Source organism: Miniopterus schreibersii, assembly GCF_964146895.1.
Source record: "Miniopterus schreibersii genome assembly, chromosome: 8".
NCBI lineage: Eukaryota > Metazoa > Chordata > Mammalia > Chiroptera > Miniopteridae > Miniopterus > Miniopterus schreibersii.
Genome location: NC_138109.1, coordinates 82,784,849 through 82,810,442, shown reverse-complemented (window position 1 = coordinate 82,810,442; position 25,594 = coordinate 82,784,849). Strand labels below are relative to the sequence as shown.

At 47.0% G+C, this 25,594-nt stretch overlaps 1 protein-coding gene across 5 annotated transcripts in view; it reads left to right on the top strand.

Annotated features, from left to right (window-relative positions):
* Positions 1 to 25,594, top strand: part of MYLK4 (myosin light chain kinase family member 4) — a 93,416-nt gene that overhangs the window by 38,706 nt on the left and 29,116 nt on the right. For 2 of the 5 annotated variants that reach the window (XM_081146063.1, XM_081146064.1), the window contains 4 exons: positions 21,642 to 21,720; positions 22,071 to 22,527; positions 23,707 to 24,002; positions 25,418 to 25,523. In XM_081146063.1, coding sequence (XP_081002189.1) covers positions 21,642 to 21,720; positions 22,071 to 22,527; positions 23,707 to 24,002; positions 25,418 to 25,523 — 938 coding nt within the window. Of the gene's footprint in view, positions 1 to 4,180; positions 4,264 to 21,641; positions 21,721 to 22,070; positions 22,528 to 23,706; positions 24,003 to 25,417; positions 25,524 to 25,594 lie in introns of those variants that run through there. The other 3 variants (XM_081146067.1, XM_081146066.1, XM_081146065.1) reach the window with 2 other exon arrangements.

Below are 25,594 nucleotides of genomic sequence, written 5' to 3'. Positions count from 1 at the left end.
CGTCCTTGCGGCTCCGCGGAGCTGGGGCGCCGGCCAGGCGAGGCGGGGAGGGCGCTGCGGGGCAGTCTGGGGCCCGGGCGCTCGGGGACCGCGGACACGCGTGGGCGTCACGCCGCGGCCGCAGGCCCCAGGCCGGGCCTCAGGCTCCCGCAGGGCTAACGCGCGGCGTGCGGGGCGCGGGGCGCGGGCCCGGGCGCTGGGTCCGGCCGTGCTCGGAGGCGGCGGGTGGCAGCGAGGAGGGTCGCGCGTGACGTTAGAAGACACGATCCGAATCCTGCGCTAGCGGCGGGCAGTGGGCACACTGCTAACTTCCCAGGGTCTCCGCTTTCCTCCCGGGACACGAAGTGCGCCCGCCCCGGTCCCCGCGAGGGGGCGAGGTCCGCGCGTGGCGCCCCCTCGCGGGCTGTAGGCTGGGGAGCCCAAGGCCACAGTGTAGCCTCACATCTGGGGGGCAGGCGGGGCGCCCATGGGCCCGCACAGGCCGTTCCCGCGCAGCAGCGGTGCCAAGAGCGCAGCCCCGGAGGCGCTGGGGTCCCGAGCCCGGCCCGCGGGCATCCGCCTCGTGTGTCAGGGTTTTCATCTCTATACTAGCTCACTTGCAGGCGTCTGATCAGGGGGCACCTTCTACCGGGAAGACTGTGAAGAGGCAACTTCACAAGCGGGCCTGAGGCGGAGGCTCAGCCCTGCCCGCCGCCACCCCGTCCAGCCCCCCCTGCCCCCCCCGCACCCCGCGAGAAAAGCGGGGCCTCGCCGCCCGCGCCGTCCTGCCACGGCCCCGCCCTTGCTCAGCCTGAACTCTTTCCCCGAAATGCCTTTTGCCTCCCGTTCAACGGGCAGGAGCCACTTGCCGTCGAAGGCCCGGCTGGAGCAGCCTCTCGGCCCCGGGGCCCTGGCGGGGACGTGCCCCCGGGCGGCGCCAAGGCCTTTCTGCGCCCGCTGCGCAGCGCGGCCTGCGCGGGCTCCCCGCGTGCCAGGCGCGGCCTGAGCGCTCGGCTCACCCTGTTCACCCGACGGCCAGGAAACACGCCAAGGAGGAACTGCTCTTGTCTTGCTCGTTTTACAGGTGAAAACGGAGGCGCAGAAGGGGCTTGCCCGAGGCCATGGCTAGAAAACGGGCAGCCGGGGTGTGACCCAGGTTCCTAAACAGTTACAGCAAACGCACGGGTTAATAATGTACTTGCCAGTTTCCTTTACTATATTATAAGGACATTTCTGTCTCAGGCTCTGTTCTGTCCTATTCCTCGGAGTGTACCCAGCATTTTATCTTTTTTTTTTTTTTTTTTAATATATCTTTATTGATTTCAGAGAGAGGAAAGGAGAGGGAGAGAGAGAGATAGAAACATCAATGATGAGAGAGTCACTGATCGCCTGCCTCCTGCACACCCCCAACTGGGAATCGAACCCCGATGGCCTGGATCCTAGGTGGATGCTCAACCGCTGAGCCACCCTGGCCCGGCCCCAGCATTTTATCTTGAACGAAGGAAGGAATGAGGGAATATGTGTACTCTGTACTAGCATGGGGTAACAAATTTAAATTGTACAGAAGACGCTAAAAGGAGGAGAGATTACTCTAGGGTCCTAATCAACGTTTCTCTCTCACAGTAAGGGTGCGATCCTCTCTTGTGGTTTATTCTAGAAGTTTTATGCACATACCAGCACATATGTATACACCCTAAAGGGTTTGTCCAGGTAGGATCACACTTCCACACAGGGTTCCTGGCTAGTACATGCAGGTCTGTTTTCAGCTTATAAAAAGTGAAAATGACTCATTTTGATTAAATCTGAGGCCTTGAAAATTCCATGGACTTTATGGCCATAAGAATTGTTGATCATTTAAAATCACTGATCATAGCCCCAAGTCTAATTTTTAAAATGTTCTAACAACATGGTATCAACCTTAATCCTGTGGGGAAGAGGGAAAGAAGTGAGGAAAGACATAATTATCCATCTTAACCGAGGTGCTAGTCAGCACTGCTCTTTCAGAACACTGCTGTTCTGTTCCGCATTTACAAAGAAGCCCTCATTGAATTCCTGTAAAAGGAGCTGGGGAGCACAGAGCTTTGGGCTCTAAGATCCACGTGTGACAGTCCCCGGAGCCTGAGTGGTAGGGGCACATCACCAACCACGGACTCCTGGCCGGCACAGAAAAGTTCCACAAGTCTTGGGTTTTCCAAGGGGCTTTAGTTTCACATTGTTCTGAGTTGTTCTACTCTGCAAACGTTTCATCTCCTTCTCTGGCAGGGAGAACACCTTCATTTTTCATATGGTACAAATACGTACCTCTCTCAAAAACAGAGGGGGCAAGAATTTCTGCAAAGGGGAGCCTGAGAAGGACATATCTGTGCATGAGTTTGGTCTTTGCCCGCAGACAAACACTTGAAGCATGGCTAGCTCCCTCCCGGGTGTCAGCAGAAAGCTGATGCACATGATCTTTAGGGACACACCCCTGTCCCCTCAGTGAGAAACAGCTCCTTTGACGCAGTAGGGAAACAATGCAGAGCTTTTCTCTGCCCATTGGATCAGCATACTTCCCCTTCAGAAACTTCCCCAAAAGCAGAATATACAAAATTAGCTTTTATTACATCTTAAAAATTGTGGTAAAATATACATACCATAACATTTACCATCTTAACTATTGTTAAGTATACGGTTCTTTGGCATTAAGTGCACTCACATTGCTGTGTAACCATCACCACCATCCACAGAACTTTCCCATCTTCCCAGAATGAAACTCTGCCCACTCATCACTGACTCCCACCCCCCCCCCCCGGCCCCTGGGAACCTTTCTTCTACCTTCTGCCTCTATGAATTTGACTATTCTAGGTGCCTTGTATACATGGAATCATAATATCTGTCCTTTTGTGACTAGCTTCTTTCACTTAGTATAATGTCCTCAAGGGTCATCGACGTTGTAGCAGGTGTCAGAATTTCCTTCCCTTTAAAGACTGAGTATTATCCATTGCACGTGTACAGCATGTTACCCGTATCCATCACCTGTCAGTGGACACGTGGCTGCCCCACCTTCTAGCCATGGGAATAATGCTACTGTGAACACGGGTGTGCAAGTATCTTTTTGAATTCGTGCTTTTAATTCTTTTGGGTAGATACCCAGAGCTGGACTTTTAGGTCATATGGTAATTGTATGTTTACTTTTTGACAAACCACCACGCTGTTTTCCACAGTGGCTGCACCATTTTACATTCTCACCAACAATACACAAGGGTTCCAACCTCTCCACACCCTTCCCAATGCTAGTTATTTTTTAATTTTTAATTTGTTTGATAGTATCCATCTGCTGGGTGTGAGGTGGTATCTCATTGTGGTTTTGGCTTTTATTACTTTTCACTCAAGAAAACTTATTCTTCCTCCTGGGTTTGGGTGTGGCCATGACTTATTTGTGTTTCAAAGAAGAATATAATTAAAGCAAAGCTCTCCCCTGAATGGCAGCTCAGAGCACATTTGCCAGCCTATGCTTGGGGCTGATATGGGAGACAGCCTTTAAAAGGTGCTACCCTGGGATCGGTGCACCACCTGGCCATGCTGACCCTCAGTGACCTCCCAAGGGATTCCTGACAGTTCAGTCCCGTCCTGACTCCCAGGTGGTGAATGCCCCCTACTCAGCATAATAGCACCGGCAGCTTTGTGCCAAGTCTTCTGTAAAAAAGCAAGTGTTCTTGCAAGTGCGCCCACAGCCCTATTTCAGCAGTGGTGATGGACTTGACCCAGAGACATGGAGAACCTGCTCTTAAGACCTAGAGGGGGACTCAGAGAAGACACTTTTTGTGCAGACACCTGAACGTGCTTGTTCGAGGAAGACTAAGTGGAGTTCATGTTTTTGTTGCTTTTTTTCCCCAAAGCACATCCGCCTTGGTCACTGCATCTTAGCTCACCACAGTCTTTGGAACTGGTGGGAAGTCAGCCCATTGACAGAGAGAAACAGAGAGTTTCGAGATATTAAATGCCTCCCCCAAGGGCACAGTTGGTTCACAAGAATGGGACTAAACCGACATCCTAACAGTAGACCAATGATCGGCCTTGCTGGAGATAATCCCTCTGGGAGTTCAGGTTTCAGGGTTTGAATAGCCTGCGTTTTCAGAGCTCTTACAGCTTGAGTGGTGGCAGAGGGTAGCGAGTGCCTGGCCCTTTCCCCACAAAGCCTTGGTGCTAAAGCCCACTGAGGAGTCCAGCTCTGTGAAGACAGGCACATCGCAGCTGAGCCTTCTTAACCTCAGCGGATGCTACTGGGAGCTCTCAGAACCCTAGGTATTCAGTTTGGTTAACTCTGTTTAGCTTACGTTTAGAAACTACTGTTTGTGACTTTCATGATCTTTAATATCAACTTCTTGAAACATGAATGGCATAGACTAAGGAATTCCCTGTTTTGCTTACTCAAGTCAGAGCTCACCTGAAATTCTAGATTGCTGAGGGTGCTCTTGGAATAACTGGTGGCTTTTGAGCAGATTTTAAATGGCCTGAGTAGACACACTGGTCTGGGCAGAGCTCATTTGCAAATATGCAAGCTTATGCGTAAATGGTCCGTCTTCTGGAATCCTCTAACTGGAGACTTGCGTGGGGGAGAGGGCACGTGGGTGTTCCTGAGTACAGCAGGTGGACGCCGCTGATAGACAAAAGGGAGCCGGCTGAGGCTTCTGGCTTCTCTCGGCAGAGGTCACTCATTGGCTCAGGTGGCCTCTGCTGGATGCGAGCCCTGGACACGACCAGGCTGTTGTTACCTGGAGAGGGTGTCAGTGCTTCAGGGCTTTACCACTGTGAGCATTAGAGGGAACCTGGTGACGATTTCTCTCAATAAACCAGTTAACAGCCGTCCCTCTTCTGCTTTAGCACAAAGGATCACAAAAACGTACTTAAAATGGCCAACTCTGATATGTATTCTGATATATATTTACCTGCACAATGTAGCACCTTTTGTTAAGGGATGCCATGCGTGGAGGGGAGAGCTTTAGTTACTGTGAAAACAATGATCATTTGTATCATGCTCTTTGGAATGAAATCCTCAAAGCCTAGTTTAAAATTATATACCTTATAGTCTGCCTTATTTTTTTAACCAAAGCTATCCAACTTTATCATTACTGAAACACTGTTTTTAATTAGTGGATCATGCTACACACTGAATGCCCGCCTCAGCTGTCCTTCCAAACCACCTTTGCACCTCTCGGCTTCCCAGACAGCCCCGCCCTGTCAAAGCTTGTCCTGCCCTGTCTTGGTGCCTCGGGGCTGACACCCCTCAGAAAAGCTAGGCCGAGGGAAGCGGGGAACCAGTATTTACAAGTTGTTGGTTTTTAAGAACATGCTTTTGACATCTCTATCTGAAGACTTTTACTTCTGTGAGTCCTGTTCCAAACAGCCTTCCCTCATAAACTGCGATAGCAACATGATTAGTCACTATTTAGGTACATAGTCTAAATAATTTCTGTCTTATTTCAATGAAATATATGTTCAAGTATGGAAGATTTTATTTTATTTTACTTTTGGACTGTTAGTTTCTTGAGAACAGGGACAATATCTTGTTTATTTCTCTGTTGTTAAATCCTAGAGCTTCTTCAAAGCACACTATTAAACTTTGGTGAATTAAATCCTAGTAAAACTAAATCTGAAAGAGGAGCAACTGGGGCCACAGGATTCACTTGCCACTTAAGACAAACTTGGCAAATGAGAGGGACGGTGCCTCAGCGAGCTGACCCCGGGGCAGTTGTTCCCAACCCTTGACTATACTTTGGAGCCCCGTAGAGTGCCGGAGAAAACATACGGGCACCAGTTAGAATGGAATTTGAGATAAATAATGAATGACTTTTAAAAAATATAAGTATGGTCCTTATGTTGTATGGATCATATTTATGCTAAAAACTTATCTGTTGTTTATCTAAAACTTCGACTTAACTGGGCACCCTGTGTTTTCATTTGCTAATGCGACAAGTTGGCACCTTTATAAAATACCAAGTGTGGGCCCGCTCCAGAGAGCTGGACGTGCCTGTCTGGGATGGGCACCAGCACTGGCATTTTGCAAAGGCTCCCCGGGTTACCCCCCTGTGGTGAGGGGGGGAGCCACGGTTCTACAATGTGTGTTTTAACTTTAAGCCTTGTTCCAAGTGAGAACTTCGTTTCCTTTCCAAGGTGTCTTCTGCTTTAGCTTCCCATGGGCCAACCTCAGTGAGCTGTGGACCCTCAGGGTTAGTGCAAAGTAGGGACTTCCAGGCAGCTGTGACCACTATGCATCACCTTGCACAGGGGACCTTTTATTTTGGGAGCTTTCCCCTCTTAGAATTTTGGGGAAATGAGGCGTCTCTGCACAGATACCAGGCTCCTTTCAGCACCTCAAGCCATTGCATGAAGCTTAAGCGGATCCCAGCACCTACACTGTTCTCAAGTGTGTAGCTTATCCCAGTGGGCACTGTGAGTTCTCATAACAGGTCTCCTAGGCAAGTCTCCCCACCAGAGCACCCATCTCCCAAGAGTGCCCCACATATTAGGACTAGGCTCTGTTAGTCCCCATTGCAAGCTTTGGTTGTTTGTGTGAGAACTGAGTGTAGACCTAGAACTTGTTGGACTGTCTCTAGAGACGAGGAGCATTCTTGGACCCAAGCTCAGGATGTCGGGCCTTAATAATCATGGAGGGGGAAAAAGAGGACATTTGTAACACTTTCAACAATAAAGATAAATTAAAACATAAAAAAATAATGCTCAGACCTTTTAAAATTTAGTTTCCTGATTGGAATTCAGAGCAGTGTTCCTCTGGATTCCCCTTTGGCCTGCTGTGCTCACCTGTTAGATTCCCGGTGCCATGCAGCAGTCTAAACACTGTTGCTTGCCGTGGCTTCAGGTGGGCGAGCCTCCTCTGTAAACTATGCCTGATGGGAAGAGAGGGGACTCTAGTGCAAGGCCCAGGGCTGCCCTGTCCTACTTTGCGTGGGATTCTGTGCTTTGCTGGGGGATCTACAGACACAAGTGTCACAGCCCTATTGACAAAACTGGAGCAATAGGAAGGCAAGCCAATGGGGGCGTGAGGTGTTGAGTTTTTATCTTGGATGAGCAGAGCATGACTGAACGTTAAGATCTAGTCATCACTGGAATTACGAAAATATGGACAGAATTTTGAGTTCATTTGTACAGAGTCTAGTTGAAGGGGTGGGTAAGTTCTCCAAGGGGAATAAATCTGGCCCAATGTTCACAGATGTCAATGCACTGGTAAATCAGGAAGCTGGCAGAATGGTGTTCTGGCCCAAAAGGAAGAAATGTCACAGCTCTGTTTCTGCTGACACATAAACAATGATCACCACTACTGGGACGAGGTCTGAGCTGAAGAAATCAAAGGGTCTTCTAAGAGAATCTATGAAGGGAGGGCAAACATTTTAGGTATCTTTAAATGTGCCACGTCAGACCTGCTCATTTAGAAAGAAACCAGGTGGTGTTCTCAGGGCTACGAGCCATGTTGGAAGGCATATGGGGGCATAGAAGCTGGAAGGCGAGCCCAGGCCTTCCCTTAATACCAGGCTGCTGCAGTGGGGGAGCCGCGCAGGGAGACCAGAGCTCCGAGCTGTGAGCTGGAGCACAAAGTAACAAGCCCAAGGATTAAGTGGACTGGGACATATAGTCCTGGGTACAAACACAACAGCCTTTGCGGAAGCTGAGAGCTCACAGAATCCCTGGGCCTGTTAGGAATCGTCCATTTACTCCCCGGCTGCCTAAGACTCATGAGATTAATGGCTTAAGTCAAAGCAAATATAGTTTTCTGAGACTGGACAATTCCTCTGGTTAGCAGAGGAAATAGAAAGGTGAGCCATGACTTTCCCTCACAGCCAACATTCGTGACAGTGATGGCTACATTATATGGCAAATATGTGAAGTTAATCTTTGATAAGTAAAGATCAATTCTTTGGTATCCTATGAAAAATGATTCACAAAACCATTGAAGGAAAATGTAACACAATATAATGCTTGAAGGCAATTTTTAAAAAAATGGAGTTTCCACCAAAGAATATAAGCTCATATTCCTGTCGTTTCTACACACAGATATGTTAAGAGATTCGTTGTCACTTCCCAATTTTTATTTTGGAGCTGGTGGTTTGTTTAAAAAATTAACTTATTTTTCAATTACAGTTTACATACATTATACTAGTTTCAGGTGTACAACACAGTAATTAGACATTTACATACCTTCCAAAGTGATCACCCCGATAAGTCTAGTACCTGTCCAACACCAAGCGTGGCTATTACAGTATTGTTGACTATATTCCCTATGCTGTCCTTTACGTTCCGTGACTGTTTTTATAACTGGCAATTTGTAATTCTTAATCCCTGAGCTGGTGGGTTTTTTTTATTAGAGCTTGAATTTAGTGAGGAAACTTATTGTAGTAAGTTAATTATTAAAATAAAACATTGTTTAGAGCAAGTATATTTAGATATACGGTTGGGATTAATTCTATCAAAATTCATATTTTTAAATTGTAATAGAGACATTAGATCATCTGGGGTGAAGAATATATGCACTTTTCAGACATGAATTTCTTTTTTTGGGTTTCATTCCTCACCTAAGGATATTTTCCCATTGATTTTTATAGCAATTGGAAGGAGGAGAGGGAGAGAGAGAGAGAAACATCGATGTGAGAGAGGCATGTCAACCGGTTGCCTCCCGACCCTGCCCTGACCCAGGCTGGGAACTGGACCCTCGACCCCTCGGTCTGCAGGCCGAAGCTGTAACCACTGAGACAAACTGGCCAGGGCCGCAGACATGAATTTGGTTAAGTTGGTATTGATGGGAGCAATATTTAATAAAATATGGATGCTTATAAAATGTGTATGAATGGTATGCTATTTCATGAAAAATACACATCTATGTTACATAATAAACTAGTCTCAGTTATTTAATCACTTGAAAAATACAGATTTTAGGATTTTTAGGTGAGGAATTTCTTGCAGCTGGAGTCCCATTTTATAGGATGTGGATTTTCATAGAAGTCGTAATCCTCATCTGGTTAGTGTTCTGTAAAATTCAAAAGAAAAACTGCATTTGACTTCAACCTTTATTGTAACAACTTTTAGTAGAGAAAATTTTTTAGGTGATTCTAACTAAAGTAGAATTCATAAAATGTACTTAACACTTTTTATAACATTTACCTGAAAAATGAACTTATTTTTAAATATCACTAGTTCTCTATTGCATGGGGAAAACTGTTGCCAGCGTGAGAACTTTGTGGGAGTGGGTAGAAAATGAGCCACAGCAACACACACGAAGAGCGCCCATATCCAGATTTGACTGATGTTGCTGCAGCGAGTTATATATATTTGTGTAAACATACCCCACCAATAATGAGGTCAGTTTGAAAAATATATTGCTTATAACTGAGTTAAATCAAAATGAAAAACTTCACAGTGATTGTTAAGTGCCAAATTGAACTGATGTCATTAAATATGAAATTAAAGTATATTTAGCCTATTGCCTAAATTTTAATACATGAAAATAATGAGATATGACAAGAATAGCTGGAAAAGTTGCTTCTATTTTTAAATTTTATTTAAGCAGTTTCTCACTTCACAGTTCAGATTTGTTTTTGAAATATGAGGCAACAGCTTAGCATGTGAGGCTGAAATACGTGGCGCCTCTGAGTTCACAGGAGAAAAGCAGACAGACATCAGCCGATGTCGTTTTAGACAAGCGTTCTCCTCGCAATGTTTCCTGAAGGTCTCTGTTGGCAGACAGGGGACGCTCGGGAAGCGATGTGTCCTGAAGGTCTCTGTTGGCAGACAGGGGACGCTCGGGAAGCGATGTGTCCTGAAGGTCATTGTTCGCAGACAGGGGACGCTCGGGAAGTGATGTGTCCTGAAGGTCACTGTTCGCAGACAGGGGACGCTCGGGAAGCGATGTGTCCTGAAGGTCATTGTTCGCAAACAGGGGACGCTCAGGAAGCGATGTGTCCTGAAGGTCACTGTTCGCAGACAGGGGACGCTCGGGAAGCGATGTGTCCTGAAGGTCACTGTTGGCAGACAGGGGACGCTCGGGAAGCGATGTGTCCTGAAGGTCACTGTTGGCAGACAGGGGACGCTCGGGAAGCGATGTGTCCTGAAGGTCACTGTTCGCAGACAGGGGACGCTCGGGAAGCAGTGTGTCCTGAAGGTCACTGTTGGCAGACAGGGGACGCTCGGGAAGCGATGTGTCCTGAAGGTCACTGTTCGCAGACAGGGGACGCTTGGGAAGCAATGTGTCCTGAAGGTCACTGTTGGCAGACAGGGGACGCTCGGGAAGCGATGTGTCCTGAAGGTCACTGTTGGCAGACAGGGGACGCTCGGGAAGCAGTGTGTCCTGAAGGTCACTGTTGGCAGACAGGGGACGCTCGGGAAGCGATGTGTCCTGAAGGTCACTGTTGGCAGACAGGGGACGCTTGGGAAGCAATGTGTCCTGAAGGTCACTGTTGGCAGACAGGGGACGCTCGGGAAGCGATGTGTCCTGAAGGTCACTGTTGGCAGACAGGGGACGCTCGGGAAGCGATGTGTCCTGAAGGTCACTGTTGGCAGACAGGGGACGCTCGGGAAGCGATGTGTCCTGAAGGTCACTGTTGGCAGACAGGGGACGCTCGCGCAGAGCCAGGGAGGCGCGGCCGTGCAGCCGACACCGGGAGCAGTTCGCACGCGGCTCCCAGCTGAGGACACGCTTTAACCGGCCCTTGGAGCTCCCTCTCTGCCCGCGTTTCGTTTACCGCTGTCTGGGGTGCAGACCCGCACGCAGCCTCCGGAAGGGGGAAGGGCAGGCCTGCGTTGTTCCCTCGCTCTCCGTGGAGATGCGCCACGCGCTGTGCCCCCAGGGAACCCCAGGGCCCGCGCCAGGGAGAGCGCCCCCGGTCTAAGGCGACAGGCTCACTTTCCATAGTTACTGCAGGTGCAGTAAGTAATGGTTTTCTTAATCCTGTCAATTATTATGTCTTATTTCAGAAGGATATTTCCCCCTCCAAACAAAACTAGTGACTTTAAAGTTGACTTGACCTAATGATGTACTCCTCACTATAGCAATCCAGGGCTTATACCAATACCTGACATAAATTAATCTGCAGTTACCTAGTTTTAAACATCATAAAAAACTGAGGTATAATAAGAAATGGCATGTTGAGAATTATGTGTACATTTGAAAACTGTATAGTGGTGGGTGGATGTCTAATGAGAGAAAATAAAGACTGAGACTATCTGCCACAATGTCTTATTACATTTTTAAAGATGAAGTTGTGCCCCGGCCGGTGTGGCTCAGTTGATTGAGCGTTGTCCCACGCACCCAAAGGTCACTGGTTCGATTCCCCAGTACCCAGTCAGGGCACTTGCCCAGGTTGTGGGCTTGATCCCCAGTAAGGGGCATGTAGGTGGCAGCCGACCGATGACCCTCTCACATTGATGTTTCTCTCTCTCCCTTCCTCTTTCTCTCACTCTCTCAAATCAATAAAAACATATTTTAAAAAGAGATGAAGATGTAGGAAAAATTACCAGTATTTTGAGCAGCCATCTATTTTAGCAGAAAAATTTTAAGAATTATTAAAATCTCTTATAATTAGATAAAATTGGGTAGAACCTCATTTCTCATCTCCAGTTGAGCTGATTAGGTTACATTCTCTTTAAAGTCTCTTCAAATTCAAAGTAGATTTTATGATTTAGAAAGGATTCGATTTCTTTGTCTTATTTAGACCTTTAGACTCTCATGCTCTTTTGGGATAAACTGTGTAATTGGGAATACAAAGCACTTACATATCTAACCCACTGGATTGTGAGGCTAATTTCTTCCATTATCATTTCTTTCTAAAATAGAATTTAATCTGTGATGTCAAACCTAAGCTGATTTTTTTCTTATTCTGTCTTCAGCCAACATGGACAATAAATAGCTGATTTCCACACACACAAAAATGCTACCTTTTTGCTTTGTTTTGGTTTTGGTCATTGAAATGACAATCTTTTGTCTCAGAGAATAATGTTGGAGATTGTTATTTTTATTTGAATCAGCCAATGAAGCTCTGTTTAAACAGGGTTCAGACAGAATTGGAAAGGAAGTTGGAGGGACATGTCATAGAAGCCCATTCCCAGATCGCTGGGTGCTGCCTCTGAGCAACGCTTGAGAAGAAGCTTTAGAAGAACCCAGGACTACTCCCATCACACTCGCTTCCCTGTAGAAACCGGCAAATGGGAAACTTGATAACGTCCCTAAGAGAAGTCCTTCCACTGCGACAGGGACTAATGCAGTAGGGAGACCTTGATGACTACACTGAAGCAAAGCCCCTGCCTGCTGAGAAATGCGGGACTGAACAGCAGCGCAGAACCAAGCAGACGAGCACAGCGCTTCTTCCTCTGGGCGCCGGGTTAGTGCCGGCATCATCGCAGCAGGAGGTCCACGGCAGGGCTGGAGACGCTTGGAAAAGCACCTGAGAAGTGGTTTCTCCAGGCCCATAAAGCTTCAGCGCGTGCTCTGGAACTGCCCAGCTTTGTTCTAGGTTCTGTGGTCTCACAGAACTTAGAGCTGAAGGGACATTACAGTGATGACTGTGAAGGATAGCTAGACTGACTGCTTAATCGCCATTAGAAATATTGGAAAGGACTTTAACAGCAAAATGCAAAGACACTTATTTAGTGTTGGGCTAGGTGATATACAAAAACATTTAATCAGACTTTTTTTTAAACCCTCTCCCGAGGATATTTTTTCCATTGCTTTTCAGAGAGAGTGGAAGGGGCACACAGAGAGAGAAACACTGATATGAGAGAGACACATTGACTGGTTGCCTCCCACACGTGCCCTGACCAGGGCCGGGGCCTGAGCCTGCAACCAAGGTACGTGCCCTTGGCTGGAACCGGACCCAGGACCCTTCAGTCTGCCGGCAGGCGCTCTAACTACTGCTCAGGGCCAGGGCCTTAATCAGACTTTTTAAAGGAAAGAGCTACTGCTTGTTCTTGCCTTCTGGCAAAATTGAGTTCCAGAATCATAATGAAGTAAAATGTGGCAGCTAGAAAACCAACCTCAATCTCTTCTCATTTTCCATCATCTGCAGGGCCCATTAAGCGCCTCTCTGTGCCGGCATGCTAACCATGCACGTGAAGAAGTCATGATCAATGCAGAAATAGGAATAACAGGCCTTAAATATATACAGCAAGCAAAGGAATATTTATAGTACCTGTTCTGTTTTTCATTAGGTATAAGGCATTTGAGTGGGTGGCCAAAGGCTAAGTTACTTCAGTAACCTATACTGAGGGCAGTCTCCAGTGCTATCAGCGACACAAGCATTTGAATCCCTAGAAGGTCTGAGAAGACTATGGCTTTTTCCTAGAGGTGAGGCCAACAAATCGCACTTCATGATGATGAGCCCTCCTAGGTGCCACAGGGGCCAGGGTGCTGGGTCCCCAGGCTGACACCAGGAGGCGATAATAAAGGGCACACGATGGCATTCCTCAAGAAAATATTTTACATAGGGGGTTGGGAGGCTCAATCAACACTCCCTGGCACCAACCTCCTCACCTCCTTACTGGTCAATCAATTAATCGATCAATCAATTAATCAGTCAATCCATGTGTGTATGTCTAGGGAGGGCCAGACATGGGCACAAATAATTCCAACACAGCGTGACAAGCCCGTGACGGATGCCTGGCTGATGAAGCTGGAAGGGATCAGCGGCACTTTGGTGGGAGAATGGGGTGGCGGGAGTGTTCCCAGGACCAACTCACAAAGAAGAACCTTCTTAGGTGGGGTCTCGAATGATGAGTAGAATTCCGTATATTTGTCAAAGTGTGATCCCAGGGCTACCACTTCCAGAGCTTGTGAAAATGTTCTTGGGGTATAACTCAGGCCTCCTGATTAAAAAGCCTCTGTGGCAGGGTGGGCTTCAGGACCACTTCGAAGGCCTGACGTAGGCAAAGGTGCTGTTGGTAGTAACTCCCCTACCTCCTTTTCACTCCTCAGCCATTGCTTTCTCTTCGACTGCGAAGGCACACCTTCCAATTTCCTGCTTATAATTACCTCGCAGGGACAGCACAACTAAATAAAAGGATTTTAGCCAAGTATAAAAATTGCATGGTCAGGAGCCTACCGTTGTGGCAGGTGCATTCATATTATATTCACATTCACTGGTGCAGTGCTGAATTCAGCAGCTGGGAGTCCACAGTTACTAACCTATCAGAATGGGCTGGGTTGGAGCAAGGTCCTGGGGGCCCTGCCAAACTGGACGCGGACCCTTTAGTTACTGGATCTTATGAAGGTCCTTAGGTTGGGGAGGGTGGCCAGGTCAGGAGTGGAAATGGGGCTCCTGAAATTTTTGGAGCATCTATTTACCAGCCAGTATGCAAGAATTTCCCTATTTTGATAATTGGTACAGGATCAGTGTACTAGCCGAATATTTTCCTGTATGTGCACAATAAAACAGAAGACTATGGGATAGAAACATAATGAGTTCAGTAGATATTTATGTTCCCTGTTAATTGAAGGTTTAACTATGCCTTAAGACTAAAAGCATAGACAACTATATGGTGTTAGAGGGCATGTACTATCGGTTTACTTTAAAATTTTTGCTTCCTAGGAACTGGGCTAAATAAAAATACTTTTGTTTCTTTTAAAGTTGATAGTTACCTTTATGGCAGCCACGTTATAGCACCTGTATTAATAATCCTAACTGTATTCTTTGATTTTGGATTTGATCTGAATATATTTCTAATTCTCTAGAGCTTACCATAGGCACAGTACCTCTCTTATTTCCTGCTGCTGTAACAAAATACCATAGGCTGGGCAGCTTAAACAGCAAACGGTTCTTTCTCACAGCTCTGGAGGCTGCAAGTCCAAGACCAGGGAGCAGCGCGGTGCGGCTCTGGTGCAGACCTCCCCCTGGCTTGCAGATGGGGACCTTCTCCTATCCTCACCCGAGTGGGGGGGGCAGAGAAAGCTTCAGTCTGTCTCATAAAGACACCCAAGGGGTCCACCCCCATGACTTTATCTAAACCTAATTACCTCCCAAAGGCCCCACCTCCTAATACTGTCCAATTGGGAGTTGAAGCTTCAATATATGAATGTTGGAGGGACACAAACATTCAGTTCATAATAAGACCTTTACACCTAACGTTGCCTTTCTCTGAGGCCTGAGTTCAGGCATTCAGGAGACCCAGAGACCAGTAGAGAGTTCCAGGCACATGATAACGTGTCTTATATTTTCTTCTGAGCTCCTGGCAAGACTCCGGGGTCAGTGTCAGAATTCTGCACATTCCTCGAAGCTCACTAACATCACGATACCAGACTCCCACTGGGGGCTCTTCTCAAGGCCGGCAACACCCAGGGCAGCCAGCGCTGCCTTCGCTCCTCCCTTCCTTCCCACTGGCCTCCTCTGAACTTACCTGAGTATGACATTAGCTCTTTGTTGATGGAGGCAAGATTTAAATAAATACACTAGGCCGTGACAGACTATTTCAGTATGTGAAATAGTTCTTCATACCAAGTCATTAACAATGTTTTCTAGGCCAATGCTTCTCACAATTTCACGTGCACGCGGAACCCCCGGGACTGGTTAGAGCTCAGGGTCGGGTGCGGCAGGTGGGGAGGGCTGAGAGTGCTCTGTTTCTAACGAGCTCCCCTGGGATGCTGTTGCTGCTGTCCCAGGACCTACTTTGAGTAGAAAGGACGAGACAACTAAATGTTTGGGCAGCCATAACTGATTATTTTACAGCTACAATGTTTGTATTACATATTCCAAATTGAGAGACTTTTAAGAGCTTTGCAGCTGCTCACTGCCCTTCAGAGAAGGCTTTCCCAGGGGGCCCTGCAGCGTGCTTGCGGAACGGGTGCACAGGGTAGGAGGAAAACCATTAGGAGGGCCCGTGTTTTGCTCAGTGGATCCAAGTTCAGATCTCTGGACTTGCCTACACCCCCGGGACTGCACATCGCCTCACCTTGGGCAACAATGAGCCCTGTGGACCTGTGCCAGCCTGTGCCACCTCCTGAGCCAGCCCGTGGGTTGGGAGCAGCTGAGCTGAGAGCCGACTGGTTACTGGGAACAGGAGACGGGAGACGGGGGGATGAAGGAAACTAATGTAAACATTAAAAAGCACAGAGAACACCCTGTGCGAGGAAGGCGTATGGAAGAAATCCGCTTTATTAAGTGATGGAAACCACTGTAAACTTCATGTGAAAACATTCCAAGGTTTGGCCTTGGGTAGCATAAAGAGGTAAGACTCATTTTAATCAGCTGAACATCAAGGAGCTATAATCCTATTTATGCGTGCATATGAAGTTGGTTATTAAGGCTCGAGCACATTCCCCCCCCCTCCTCCCGTGCACTTTCTTAGTAACCTCGATGCAGTTTTTGAAGTCCTCAGGTGCTGTTCTGGTGACAGAATCCCGAGAAGACAAAAGCTTGCCAGGACACATGGTTAGATACCCTTCTGTGCAAAGCGCTGTGAATGCCTTGGTGCCCTGAGTCCCCCTCGTCGGTTCCCCTCCATTGTGGTGGAGGAATTAATTAAGTCACTTCCAATGACTAGACTTTTCTTTTCAACCTGTAGCTGAAGCCACCGATTGGTTGCCCCCCACATGCACCCCAATGGGGACCGATCCCCAACCTGGACACATGCCCCTAATCGAACCTGAGACCTTTTGGTGAACGGGAAGATGCTCCAACCAGCTGAGCCACCCGGCCAGGGCTCAGTTCCTAGATTTGACCGAGAAGCGAGGCAGAGGACTTCGGGCTGAGGACCCGAGGTCCAGTTGGGAACCTCGGCTTTTTGATTGGCTTGCTCTCCGGATGCCCTTGAGATCACCTTGGAGGGGAAGTGTGGTCTCAAGGCTGTAACAGTGTATCCTAGACTCGTTCCACGTACATGGCCCGGTGGGGAGCAAGGAAGAGGCAGTGATTTGCGGGCTGATTCACCCTCGAGAGGAACAGAGACCCTGCTGTGGGGAGGGAGCCAGGGCTTAAGAGAAACACCGAGTTTCTCCTGTTAGTACTATCATTCGGAACCGACCTACCAAGCAGCCTTGGCGGTAAGGACTCAAAAAAAAGAAAAAAAGAGAAGGAAGTGGCAGGAGCTGGAGCTGACAGGCATGGCTCTGAAACCTTGCGGCACACTGGAGTCCCTGGGGTGAGTGTGCAGGGGTGCGGGGGAGGGAGTAAGAGCACCGGTGCCCAGCCCACCCATCTTCGGGGCAGGGCCCAGGCGGCAGGGCCCTGGGCCCTCGGCCGCAGCCCGGTGCCCTGAGCACTGTTAGAGCGAGGGAGAGTCTGCGGGGAGCGGGGCTCAGGCCTGCAGGCCGCGCAGCCACCTTGGCGGCTGAGTGGGAAGAGCACGAGGTTGTGCGTCGGGGGCTCAGCACCTTCTGCTTGGGCGGCAGGAAAGGCGGTGGTGGAAGGAAATACAAAATATGTGAGTCTGTTAGTAGCTGTCGGAGGTAAGCTCACCCAACGGGCATAGGGTGAGGAAGGAAAATAAACCTGTATGATCGAATGTGACTGAATATTTAGGCGAAGATTCTTAATTGGTTCCAAGTTATTTCTCACTTGTTATTTTAAAACCAATGAAGACAGGCTGGAAGGAAGACTGGAGAACTAATGTTTTAAATACCCTGCCCCCTGGTCCATGGCCTGTCCCCTGATGGCGGCAGGGTAGCTGCTAGGAGTCGGCACTCCCTTCAGCCTTGCTCTGCACTCGCCTCCTCGGGCGCCAGCGTTGGCCCCGTGGTCTGGGCGATAACCAGGGGGTTGTCCGGACAAGAGACCCTGAAAGTGTAATTAAATGAAGAAAAGTCGTAGTCAGTTAGAAATAACCCAGCAGAGTCCGTTTGACCAGTGCTGCCGTCCACTCGGTGTTCTGTTTGCTCTGCCTTTGCGAGGGGAGGCTGTGAAATGGGGCAGCGCACTTTTTTGCTCATGGTGCCGCTCAACACATCTTATAGTCAAATAAAAGTAAACTCACCCATATGCTTTCACTTGGCAGATGGCCCATTAGACTTTTCAGAACCAGAACCTTTAGTTCCACCCCTTTCTTGACACCTGTGTCCCCTCAAGGAGCCCTGTTTACTTGGTCTACGAGGGAAGCCCTGTCCATGCCATAGTGGGGGCATCAAGGGCGTTCATTTTCCCAGCGGGGTTATTTTCCTGGGCGCCCGCGTGATTATTCTTGATGCCTTCAGCAGCTGGGGAGGGTCCACGGGCTGAGGTCAGAGGTCAAGGTCAGAGACACTTCCCTTTCCGGATTCAGGTAGTCAGATCCTGTCCTGCCTCTTTTCCCGCCTGTCCCCACGGGCCACAGCACAGGTTATGCTCAACCAAGGACGTTAGGGAGCTTCTCATTTCTCACTTACACAGAATATGGGCGTGTCCTGAAGATGAAGAGAAATGGGTTTATCTTATTAGTGATCTCTAAAATGGTCTTCTCTGCTCAGGCAGGACAGGTAGCTTTACTATTTCTTATGAAAACTCCTCTCTATTGTTTTAGGCTCTATGCCTTCCTTCCTCTCTCCAGGAGGAGCCCAGTCAAAGTTGAACAGAGTCATTATAAAATGCCCTAATTGTGTTTTTATACTTCTAAGCATTACATTAAAATTACCCAGAGCTGCTCCTCTTGGCCTCTTCATAAGCAGCCACATGAAAAGCCCTCAGCTCAGGGGAGGTAGTTACTCTAGTCATGTCCCATTCTGATGTCAAGAAAACAATTTTCTGTAGCAACTAGAATCCCACAGTGAAGAGATGTGGCTCCCACATATCTATCGCCAGTTAAGAGGCGAAAGAACACAAGAGCTGGTGACACGGATACGTCTCAGGTGGTACCCAGTAGCCCTGCTTTTCCGTGAAGAAGGTTCTCACAATGAGGGCACAGTCCCGACACTCGGCTTCCTTTCAGGGCGCTTTGGCTCAGCAAACAGTTTCGATCCCTCACCCCGTGCGGTGCAGAGGGAGCAGAGGTGAAGAGAAGGGCTCCAGATTTCCTTCACGCTGCCAAAGACCCCCTTGAACACACCCTGCTGAGGGCACCAGGCCAGGAAATTGGATGCAGTGCAAAGAGCAGAACTGTGTTTTGCATACTTGGGCATTTGGGCCAAGTCCCCTTTCTACGCCCTTCTAAACTCACTGATATATTATTATAAAAGGAACGGGTAAAAGGTTACAAAGGGAACCTGTATGCACATCTACCAGTGCTTACTAAGTGAGTGCATAACCAGCGAATTGAGTGAACTGAGGCCTCCTGCTGGTCTGGGTCATCAGTGTGTGCTTAGCAGAGGAAGCCATGTCTAACATGATTTTTATCATTGAACAGAGGGTGACAGAAATCCTTACAGGAACATCATGCTTAACAGCGCCATCCCGTCCTCTGTAATCAGTAGAAAATAGGTTCAGTTTTGGACACCTAACAAGATGGATCCTTGCCCTGTGCTTCCTATTTTAGCGACTTCCACATATAACTTGAAACACTAAGTAAGAACTCGTCACACTGAAGTCATTGTCTGGACCCAGAAAGGGGGAAATGCAGCTTCTGTTGTTTGGAATCTCTTCAGTCCAAGGTTCCTCTAGATGTCAGTGTTACACAGGGAAATGGAAATATAATTCCTGGCAAAGAATAAAGACCTTACATTATTTAAATAGTAAAACATACGTGATGCATAACTGGCAGGGAAAAACCCCCAGCCTCGTTTGGAAGCTGGTTTATTATATCCCTCAGGATCGAACGACAGGTTCCCCTGCTGCTCCAGTCAGACTGCTGGACCCAGAGACTGTCAGCCCAGTCTGTGGACATCGCACTGACTCTGCAGGTCCTTAGATGAAACGCTGATCGACCTTCACTCACAGTCTTACCACCAGATTCTGTTTTACACATGAATGGATTAAATGCGCTGAAACTCACCAGTTTTTATTGTAGAGCCCACTGTCCTGTCCGCCAGGCTCATGCCATCCAGAACAAATCCAGAGCCAAAGCCTGTCCACCAGGAGTTTCCTTTTCAAAAGGGAAGCATTGGGAGGCAAAGCTATAAAGCAGCTTAAGAACAATTTGTTAAACTATCTTTTTTTACTAATTTGGACATATGTTTTCACAATTAGACTTAAATTCTCTCTCTCTTGCCTCTCCTCCATGTTAATTCTAATCTTTTGACCAATAAATATTTCTTCATTCTACTAATTTGTTTTTATTTTATACCCTTCTCTCTTAATCTTATTTTTATTTCCAGTAGTGTTGGCTGTGTGGTAGATATTCAATAAGTATTACCAGTATCTACCTTGGCTGTAATCTCGATTTATTTTTTTGGAGTGACAGTGCAGTGTGGTAGTTACGAGCACAGACTGAGGTAGGTATCTGAGTTAGAATCCTGGTTATACCATTTCTGAACTATGCAACCCTGGGAAATTGCCCAACTTCATTATAAAATAGAGTTAATAGTATCTTTCTCAAAGGGATGCTATGAGGACCAAGTAAGTTAATAATGTAACAAGCATAGAAAAGTGCCTGGTTTGTAGTCAGTGCTCGGTATATATTAGTCACCACCACCACCATCATCATCGTCACCATGTCTCAGTCTCTGGGGTAAACACCAGGAAGTCAAAGATAAATCTGAGGCAAAAAGGAGGGAGAGGTTAATAAAACATTGCAAGAGATGCCAGGCTTGGGGTGTGTGCTGAGTGCTGTGCAGCAAAGATGAGGGAGCCCCCTGGCTGTGCCCGAGGCAGCTGGAGGACACTTGTCTTGCAAAGAAACAAACATGCACATGGCATTCCTGCACTTTCACTGAAAAGAGAACATTGCAATCTCCCAGGCTGCAACCTCTAATTTTGTTTTTTAGCAGACTTCCTAAGCATGCCTCTGTGTTTCAAGGTCCCTGTCTGAAAGATGGAAATGCTCGAACCTCCGGATGGTTTGAAAGGCGCTTGCAGTTTGTCCTGACATCTGTGAGCTGCGCTTACTCAGCATTTCATGCCTTCCGGTCGCCCTACGGGAAAGCTTGCTCTTTCCAAAGAAGAAAGGCCGATTCTGTGGAGAGCTGTAATTTCATTAATTTATAACGTATAACTTTAGAATTTGTGATACTTTGGGTTGGTTTACCTTTTACGTGGTATTTAAAAGGGTTTGCTAAGCTGCTTCGGAGAAGCAGTACTGTGAGAAGAATGCTCATCTGCTCAGGAAAAGGGCCATCTGTCCTACGAGACATGAAAGTTCCACTTATAAAAGCTTACTTTAGTCTTCTACTTTCTGGTTTACACAACCCAGTCTCACATGTCTTCTCATTTTTGTTTGATTTACATACGAGCCACATCAAGACAATATAAACAGAGGTCAAGGGTGACTTGAATATTATTGATATCCTTTAATCTGTCCATAAAGATTGACCTCTTTCTGTAAACAGTGCTGGAGTTTTACAGGGTTTCCTTTAAAATAGTGAGTTCATTTGTCTTCTAATACCGTAGACTATATAGAGTTTCATTGATTCAGACTGTTCTGCCCTCTAAATACTATTAACTTTTTTCTGTGTTTTAGTCATATTATATATGGTTCTCAATCTGGGGTGAATTCGCCCCCAGGGGACATTTAGCAATTTCTAAAAACATTTTGAATGTTATGACTGGGCGGGAGGATCCTATTGGCATCTAGTGTGTAGAAGTCAGAGATTCTGCTGAATATCCCCATTCCTCATTGTATATCCACAGGCTAAGGGGAAGGTGTGGTCATACCCCAACCAGGAAGAAATGGCACCCGTCAAGGGCAAGGGGACCTCAGCCCCCACAGGTAAGATCTTCCGAAGTAGATAGTTATGGGTGAAGAAAGCTCTGTTGTGCAGGTCCGCTCTCGGGTCTTACTCAGAGGAAGTGATGCATTCGTGAGCCCCAGGTCGGGAGAAGAGCTGCTCTCCTCCAATACCTCTGTCTCACTGGCTTTGGGCCCACTAGTTACAAACCAGGAAATCTTGGGGAACCCAGCTGTCAGTCAGTTGGTCATATTCACTTCCACTTTGCTTTGCAAAGGCTTTTGTCTGCTGATAAAGACGAGCTGAATAGAGATGCCATTGTGGGAAGACAAAATGATGCTGGTCAGACACAACCTCCATTAAAATATTTGTGTCCTGTGGTGGCTTTTAGAGAGATCTTCCCAGAAGAACCAGCCTTCCTCTGACAAAGAAAAAGTTAATAAACCCCACAAGGAAAATGCAGAGAAGACCAATACCTCTCTAGTTCAGAGAAGTTTGTCCGCATTTCACACAAAAAGACCACAAGGCGAGGTAGAAGATTTTGCTCTAAGAAAATCCATAGAGCCAAGAGGAAATATAGACAGAAGAGACATTTTATGCTCGGAGAGACTGCACAGACAAGGAAAGAACAGTGCTGGAGATGACAAGCATGCCTCCGAGGGCGAAAACGAACGTCCTGTGCTCAGAACCAAGGGAAATGGGCTTCATTCCAAGGAACACACGAGAGAAAGGGAGCCTGAGGAAGAAGAGGGATCGTCGGCTGCAAATGAAACAGTGATGGACACGTGTTCAAATAAAAAGCAGAATGCTGCCCAAGCGGATGGTGCTCAGCCCCGTGAAAGGCAGGGGTAAGCACACTGCACATCCACAGCTGGTGCTTTGTGGGGATCTATGAGCCGCCACAATTTAAGGCCACAGCAAAGGATAACTGAGTGAGTTTTTAAAGCAATGGCCTAGAAACCAGTTTTCACCGGTGTAGATTCTTTTTGGCCAAGTTTTCATGCCATTATTTTTTCTTCATGCCTGTGACATATTCATTCACGGTGTTGTTTCCTAAGTCACCTACCATCAGAAAGACAAAGATCATAATGATTAATAGCAGTCACATCAATCAATATTTTTTAAAGATCAAGCAAAAATTTCTTATTTTTAGCAATATAGAGCACATCCTTCCCAAGATAAAGAATTGAAAAATGATCAGACTTATATGTAAGCTAAATCTAATTCCTAAAAGTTTACCTGCCCCTTTATACACGATAAGTTGACTATTTCTCTCCCAAATATTGTGAGGCTTGAGTAAGAAGTTGATTATTAAGTGACTTTCCCTCAACTGCGAAGTTTCACATATAATGCAGCTAATTATGTAGTCAATTAAAATTAATTATTCTACGCTATGATGAGCCACAGAATCCAAACTTCGGGGGTATTTTTTTTTAGGGATTTAAGATATAATTCTTGTTTCATTTTTAAACACTGTATTTGAAACCTAGTGATGGAGAAGTCTAATTTTCCAAGAATTAAACATAAACACATATGTTACTAAGAAAGCTCACGGCTGCAAAGATGTGCTTCATGAGGCCTGGAGCTGCTGCAAACGGAACTAGGTCAATTCTCTCACCAGAAAGGTTTACTCTCCCTGCTGATAATATTCAGAGGAGATTACTTCTATTATTATAATTCAGTCATTTCTTTTACAAAGGAAGGAAGTGAAAAAATGAAGACAAGTTAGCTAGGTATTAATGAAATGACTGCTTTTGTAAAGGGTCAATGGAATAACTTGGGGTCCCAATGAAGCCACTGGGGAGATCCTCTGGGACGCTGGCTGCCGACACCCATCTTTCGGCCCCTTGGATCTGACAGGGAAGCACACTGCTCCATCATTCCCAAACACTGACCCCACCACCTCTTGTCATCAGTGTCCCTTCACCAAAACACCACTTTGAGGAAGCTTCAGTTCTAAGAAACTTGACCACCTAAAAGTTTTCTCTCCAAAGCTCGGAGAGCTGCAGCTGAGTTTTATTTTCCAGGTGCGTCAGCAGTGGGAGAGTCATTTCCACTTCGCGAGTGCTGGGAAAGCCAGCCCTGGGGCCCCTTTTCCAGAAAGCGGAGCAGGCAGAGCAGGCGGGCTGTGGCAAGCGGAGAGGGCCGGAGGAGCGCGCCGGCGAGGAGGGCGGCAAGAAGAGCAGGGCGCAGGCCGGGCAGCCGAGGGCGCGCCCCGGGGAGGGCGCGGGGAGCCGCGCAGGCCCAGGGCCGCTTGCAGGGCCAACCCCTGGAGTCCGCTGGAACGAAGGCCCCAGGCAGCAAGACCTGGCCACTCCACTGGGTACGAAACGGCTTTTGTTTCAGCCCTTTAAAGCTCTTAACCTCTCCAGCAAGCATTTCCAAATAAGTTTCACTCCGCCTGACATCCCGAAGGAGACGTCATGCCATGCTGACGCCGTGAGATGCCGTTTCTAGCTCGAGCACTTGTTTGGGTCTGAAGAGATGAATGCCAGCAAGAGGATGTCCCCATCACGACCTTATTTTTCTGCATATTATTGGTGTGAGAGGTGAATGTCCACATCAAAGCAGATTCCCAGAGGTTTATACTATCTCAATTTAAAAAATATTAGCACTTGGCAGAATGCCCAACACAAGGTAAATGTTCAAGAATTATATATTGAATAAAGGTACATATTTGAAAGCAAACCCATTATCTATTCACCTCCTCTGTGTGTTTTGTATGCATGTAAGAAGGTGTGTGGAGCAGATGCTAATTAATGAATAAAGGAGGAAATGAATAGGTGCCTGGCAAGCAAACTTTAACAGCAGTAACATGGAAAACAAAGAAGAATATTGAGAGAATATAATTTTGTATTTCAGAACCAATCCTGAGGTGGACTAGAGTTTAAACACATAAGATAGAAAGTGGAAAGCAGAGGAATTTGAGAGCTGTGGAATACATACTTGGCCAGCTTTTTTCATCCAGAAAAAATCGGTATTTGTGCCTTAAGTGTATCTTAAAATAAAGGCTAAAACACTTTGGAAAGTAATATGTAATAATCTCAAACATTTTAATGACATGAAGAAACTTTTCACTTTCTCTCTCTCTCTGCTTTAATGAAAATAATAGACTATATTTGGGATGCTTAAAAATGGAACGACTTATATCTTGTGTTTGAACTTAAATGGCCTCAGGCTTGGAAGTCTAACCTCCTTGGACTGTATTAGCATTGGAGATTTTCAACTCTTCTGACATTTCTTTCTTTCTTTTTTAAAAAATATGTTTTATTGATTGTTTCAGAGAGAGGAGAGGGAGAGAGAGAGAGAAACATCAGTGATGAGAGAGTCATTGACTGGCTGCCTCCTGCACTCCCCCGACTGGGGATCGAGCCGGAAACCCGGGCATGTGCCCTGACCGGAATTGAACTGAGATCCCCTGGATCATAGGTCGATGCTCAACTGCTGAGCCACGCCGGCTGGGCTATTTTGACATTTCTAAAAGTTGCCCTGAAGATGGCATGACCCAGAGGTTAGTGGTCCTGACATTCTTTTTCAAAGATGTCAGGTGTCACCTTCATGAATCACAGGTCAAAATGTGAAATGAAAATTTATACTCCCTGGATCATTAGAAATAAAACAGATGGCCTGTTATATTTTATTATTAAATGAGCACAACTTCACTCTGAGGCCCAGTGCTCAGGGCTGTAAAGAGCCTGACTGCCTAACAGATGGCCCTTCTCCCCTCTCACCTTCTAGGCGACGGCCCAGCCCCTCCGGCACCCTTTCACCACCGGATCGTAGTAGCCAAGCAGACAGCTGTCAACAGCCTTTACACTGTGAGCAGAACAGAAATTTTAGGCGGGTAAGTCATGCTCAATTTTAACACACTTCCAACAAAAAAAGAGAACTTGCCAAGAGACGGATCCTGAGTGT